Source organism: Rattus rattus, chromosome X (genome assembly GCF_011064425.1).
Source record: "Rattus rattus isolate New Zealand chromosome X, Rrattus_CSIRO_v1, whole genome shotgun sequence".
Taxonomy (NCBI): Eukaryota; Metazoa; Chordata; class Mammalia; order Rodentia; family Muridae; genus Rattus; species Rattus rattus.
Genome location: NC_046172.1, coordinates 915,194 through 920,857, shown reverse-complemented (window position 1 = coordinate 920,857; position 5,664 = coordinate 915,194). Strand labels below are relative to the sequence as shown.

The 5,664-nt window shown below is 39.3% G+C and overlaps 1 protein-coding gene across 1 annotated transcript; it reads right to left on the bottom strand.

Moving 5' to 3' along the window:
• Positions 1–1,101: 1,101 nt before the first annotated feature.
• LOC116888853 (germ cell-less protein-like 2) lies at positions 1,102–3,132 on the bottom strand. The gene has a single exon (XM_032890122.1). It carries the CDS (start codon positions 2,971–2,973, stop codon positions 1,477–1,479), a length of 1,497 nt encoding a protein of 498 aa, XP_032746013.1. The 5' UTR covers positions 2,974–3,132; the 3' UTR covers positions 1,102–1,476.
• Between the last annotated feature and the right edge of the window lie 2,532 nt (positions 3,133–5,664).

Genomic DNA, 5,664 nt, shown 5'->3' with positions numbered 1-5,664 from the left:
CGCCCTCTCCCCAACAATCCCGTTCACTGGGGGTTCAGTCTTGGGAGGACCAAGGTCTTCCCCTTCCACTGGTGCTCTTACTAGGATATTCATTGCTACCTATGAGGTTGGAGACCAGGGTCAGTCCATGTATAGTCTTTGGGTAGTGGCTTAGTCCCTGGAAGCTCTGGTTGCTTGACATCGTTGTTCATATGAGGTCTCGAGCCCCTTTAAGCTCTTTTTATGGAGACTTTTAAAGTTGGATTAAATGAATTTTGTACCATACCATGGTTGTGAACTTATGAAGACCAAGGGTTGGAAGATTATGACTTAAAAGGGATGTGTTTGAGTATCATGCTGACCAAAGGGAGAGTTGTGACATCTATAATCATGTGAGAGTCCAGGTTCTGAGAATGCCTGTTGGAGGTTATTTTGATTACATAACATGACTTGGGAAGACCTATCTATCCTGGGTGGCAGTATTCCTGGACTCTGATCCTGAACTCTCCACACTGGAGAAAGTTAGCTGAATACTTGCATAACATTCATCTCTTTCTACTGTAGGTGTGATGTGACCAGCTTCTTCAACCTCCTGCCATGAGAGCCTGGAGACTCAAAGTATGAGATAAAATAAACTGTTGCCCTTAAGGTGCTATTATGAGGGTTTTTTTTTAAACCACAGCAACAGAAAAATAAACTAAGGCAGAGAAAGTGAACTGGATACTAAGAAAGAGCTCATACCTTGATAACCTGATAAGAGGTATCATGAAGGTCTATTTTTCATTTCCTGGCTTATTTATCCCTTTCAAAACCAGGATTCTTCACTATTTACAGCTACATCAATTCATAAGCACATTATGTAAGTATATAGACTTCTATGGAAATATATGGCATATATAATTCACTTTCTTATACAGCATATGACATGATATTTAATTAAAAGATACATATCTGTTTGTGAGCATAGTTACAGATAATCAGCAGTAAATGTTATCCAAACCCGAACTTGACACTATTTGGTTTTTTGAAAGCCTAAACCAACAGTGACTAATCTCAATCATTACATTTTAACTAATGGAATACCTTATATTATCATATACTGAAAACCATGACTGACAACAGTTTTGGTAATGGAGTGAGTTTTATTTTGTCTCTATTTTAGCTAGGGCCAAATCTACTTAAGTTCATTGAGATGTTTTTCCTTGCAAATATAGTCTCTTATTTCCATTCGAAGCTTGACTCTTGGTGGTAAATGAAAATCAGAGGACTGGCTTCATCTGATTTGACTTGACAAATATTTTGTTGGAAGTGAAAATTTTCTTTGGAAACACATGGAAATAAGGTGCTGATAGAAAGCAGTCACTTCTGGTGATACTAGACTTGCAAGAAGTTTCAATTTTTTGTTGGTCTTCCTCACTCTATTCATGACACAGCCTTCAGATTAAATGAGCCATTCGATGTTTGCAAAACACTAGTACAGACTAATAATTGGCAAGATTACATGTTTTCTGCATCTTCTAGTTTTAAGAACAAGAAATTGGCGAATATATACAAAGGAAATGTTAGAGCTTCTGGATCCAGTTTCATTACAATTTGCTCCTCATTATTTTCAAAGGTAAGGGTTTTATAACCTGTGGTTTTACTGAAAGTTACTTTCTCATTGGAATCAAAACACACCAAAGTTAATTTGAATACGAAATTTCGTACATGGTTTAGACAGGCAGATCCATCACATTGCTGAAAACATTGCTTGAAAATTATATAGTGGCTCGTAAAGATGACGCATAAAGGAAAGCTAAGTTTGCAAGCTAACCACTTCCAAATATATCTACCGTCTGTAGGGATCATTTTACCACACCTCATGGTGTTCTGTTCAAGTTCTTCTTCATTGATCGTTTGTGGTCCAATTGCCTTTTGTTCTTGTGCTTGCAGATAAGTCAGCCAGTGTTGTTTATAAATAGGCGACAGCCATTCTACAGGTATTAGACGATCACGCTCGAGAACACTTGTGGAGGCCAAGTCACAGATGATGTGCTGAAACCTCAATTTTTTAAACACTGGTTGAAATATTAGTCCTTCTTCACTTTCAAGAAAACTGATGTTATCAATGTATCCCATGTAGGTGTAAAGCCAGTTGTTAGTATGATCTAAAAGCTCTTTCATGGTTCCATTCCAGGATGGATTGAGATAAAGGAACATCCATGTTTTCAGTGTGATGTATACATCGATCTCCTTTTGCATCACTAGTAATTGAGAAGAAGATGTAAGGAGATACATCAACTTCAAATCCACTGCCTTGTAGAGGGCCACACTTGGATGTATCATCAAGTGATAAAGAAGCCACTGGAAACATTCGGTCTTTACGGCTTTTAACCTATAGGTTTCTGCTGCTAGATAGTAGGAGCATGCAGTGTTCCTATTGATGGTCGTCTTCATGATCTTCTCACACTGCCGAATTACTCGATCCACCCGAAGCAGGCACGCTGCTGCCAAAACTCGAGGAACTTCCAGAGGTGTTAGTGACAAGTTCTCATCGGTGTACAAAGAACCAAACACAAAGTGCAGAGATCTGGTATCAATATCCTCGTTCCTAATTAGCAGCCGAATAACACCATTGCGTGATTCTTTCCAAATATCTTTGAGGATGTTAGCAAAGTAGCCCGAGTGACATAGAAATACTTTGTGTAGACACCATGTTCTTCCCAGGGCACAGACTTTAATGTCGCTGTCATTCCCGTTCAGAAATAAATTTTCATAAGCATAATTAGATGAGATCTTAATCCTTTTCCTGTAGATGTAGTTGAGAACTTGAAGTAAACTAAATCCCTGGTTTTGAGGTCCATGGATGTCCGGGCTCGGTCCCAAATTGACCGAATTGCTCAGTTTTCGCTTGCGACTGCCAGACTCGCGACTGGGTCCAGCTGTGGCTTCTGGCTGTGGCTCCACCAGACTGGAATCCCCGCTCCTCAAGACCCTGCTGTTTAAAAGCCCCATTGATGAAACCTCTTAGAACAGACTCTTGCAGAGGCTTCTTGATCATGGCATTGCTGTAGTCTGCCAGTCCTGCCTAGGCTCACTGGGTTTCTCTCCTACAGACTGAGACGTCACAGAGAAGGCAGAGCATTCTTCATTGTCCACGTGTGCTCTGCCTGAACTGAGGCCCCGCCCCCTTTGAAATCTGTGGAGTGCAACCCACCCTACTTTTCCCCTCCCTCTCCTCCTCCCTCCTCCTCCTCCCTCCTCCTCCCTCCTCCTCCCTCCCCTCCTCCCCAGCACCCTCTGCCCCACGGTCCTCTCCTCTCTCTTTTCCTTCCCTCCTCTTCTCCTCCCGTCCCTTATTCCTAACTTCCTTCTTCCTTTCCTTTTCCCATTGTCCTCCTTTCCTCTCACTTCTCCTCACTCCCCATTTCTAATGGGGTCACACTATGTTGCTTAAGAGGACCTCCATCCTTAAGTTTCTCAATAAAGGAAATAAAATCTCCAAAAAAAAAAAAAAAAAAAAAAAAAAAGAGGACCTCCATCCAAGTCGAGAACCTATATGCTGAATTTTCTTTTCTGTAAAGAGAATAACCAGGCCAAAGCCATCCTGATGGCTGTTTAAGATTGTACATATTCCAACTCCTGGCCCTGTACTATGATACAGCACTCGACTATCAGTAGCATTAATAATCACTTACCAACAGCTTTTAGCAATCTGAGCAGTAAACATTGTTATTGCTTATTTTGTTATTAGTCTTTAATTACTATAAATGACAAGTACTAATGTCTTGTAAATAATTATATACATATGTCAAAAATGTCTGTGTATGCTCTGACTATTCATATATAGATTTAAAAATATATTGTTTTCTAAAGATTCCTTATATATCCAGTTATTTGGTTAACATACATATGCATGCATGTTTTATGTTTTAGTTTTACTGATTTGCATTTACCTATTAACTTCCTATGGGATTCCTTACTGTAAATAAATTGCAATTCGTGAGAAACCAAGTCAATTTTTTTTTTCTTTTTTTCGGAGCTGGGGACTGAACCCAGGGAAGCGCTCTACCACTGAGCTAAATCCCCAACCCCCCCAAGTCAAATTTTTAAGTATTTGTTTGTATTCCATTGCTTGCAAACCAATGCCAGAGCCTGGTCAGCAAAGACTAGCGAGGCAGAACAACATGAATGAAAGCCAGATGCTCCTCTGTTCGTGAGGTCATATTTATATTGTTTCATAACACCACTTTTCCTCTGACATATCTGTTTCAGTACAATATCTCTTAACCTTTGTCTGCTTCTGCAAAACATTCTCTCACTTGTGTCTGCTTCAGCAAATCATCCTGCCACACATGTGTTGCCTCATCAAAACCTTCTTTCTCGAGCATCTGCTTTAGCAAAACATCCTTTCACCTGTGTCTATGTCAGCAAACATTGTCATTATACCTTTCTGTTCCAGTAAGACATCACATGACATAACTGAGTTTCCAAAGAAACTGAAATCTCCACTTTATAGTAGTCATCAGAGGTAATAAAAACGTTGCATTCCTTAACTTGTTTATTTTCAGTCATCCCTAGATGACATCACAAGAATAATCTGTAAGAAAAGCGAAGGTTGGGCTGGAGAGATGGCTCAGTGGTTAAGAGCACTGACTGCTCTTCCTGAGTTCAATTCCCAGCAACCACATGGTGGCTCACAACTATCTGTAATGGGATCTGATGCCCTCTACTGGTGTGTCTGAAGACAGCTACAGTGTACTCTTATAAATAAAATAAATCTTAAAAAGATAAGAAAAGGGAAGGTATCACCACACTAAATTTTATTAGGAAGTATGAACCTGACTGTCAGTATCAGTGTTGGCTTGTAGTTACAACATGAGCCTTTTACTCCATTCAAGGGCCACCTATTTTCTATTGATTCCTATAGTGAGCCTTTCTTCTCTAATAGGTTCCCAGAAATGCTTAAGCTGTGAAAGTATTTGTTCTCTCATAAGACCATTACTTGTATAATCATTGATATAAATATTCCACCTATGATGAAAATTTAAGCAGAGATGGGATAGAAAAGCTGGTGAGACAAAGGGGATGAGAGGTTAACTAAAGCTAAATTTATATTTAAAAAGCCATATTAGTACTTCATAATACATTTCAAACAAGTCTCAAAAGACAGATCTAGAAGGTAAATGCTTTGTATGCCTACATAATACTGCTGCTGAATGCCAAGCAAAAAACAAAATCCCAATACCAGGTATGAAATACTACTATATGAATTTTTGTTCAGGTGGACTCCAGAAGTCTTGAAAATAATCCAACTTCTTTCTACACTTTTTGTTTGTGCACCATAACTCTCTGTTAAGACCCTGCTACAAAAGACAAACCACATGGTTGCAAAATGTAAAGGAATTAGTCTTCAATGGGGCTGAAATCTTCTTTCTACCTAGTGAGATTTTGTAGTCCTGGACTGTGCTAAGCAGCATGCTGGCAGAGTAATGACATCAACAGTCTTACCCAGACATGAACCTTATGATGTACAAAAATAATCTGCCAAGATATATATGTCCACCTACACTATACTGGCATAACTTTTATAGGGGTAGTCATTGTATCTCTGATTGGATTTGAGGCCAATTCCACAGGAGGATAGAGAATGTCTTTGGCTCTAGGGGAGAACTTACTACTGTTTATGTAAACTGTCATGATGTC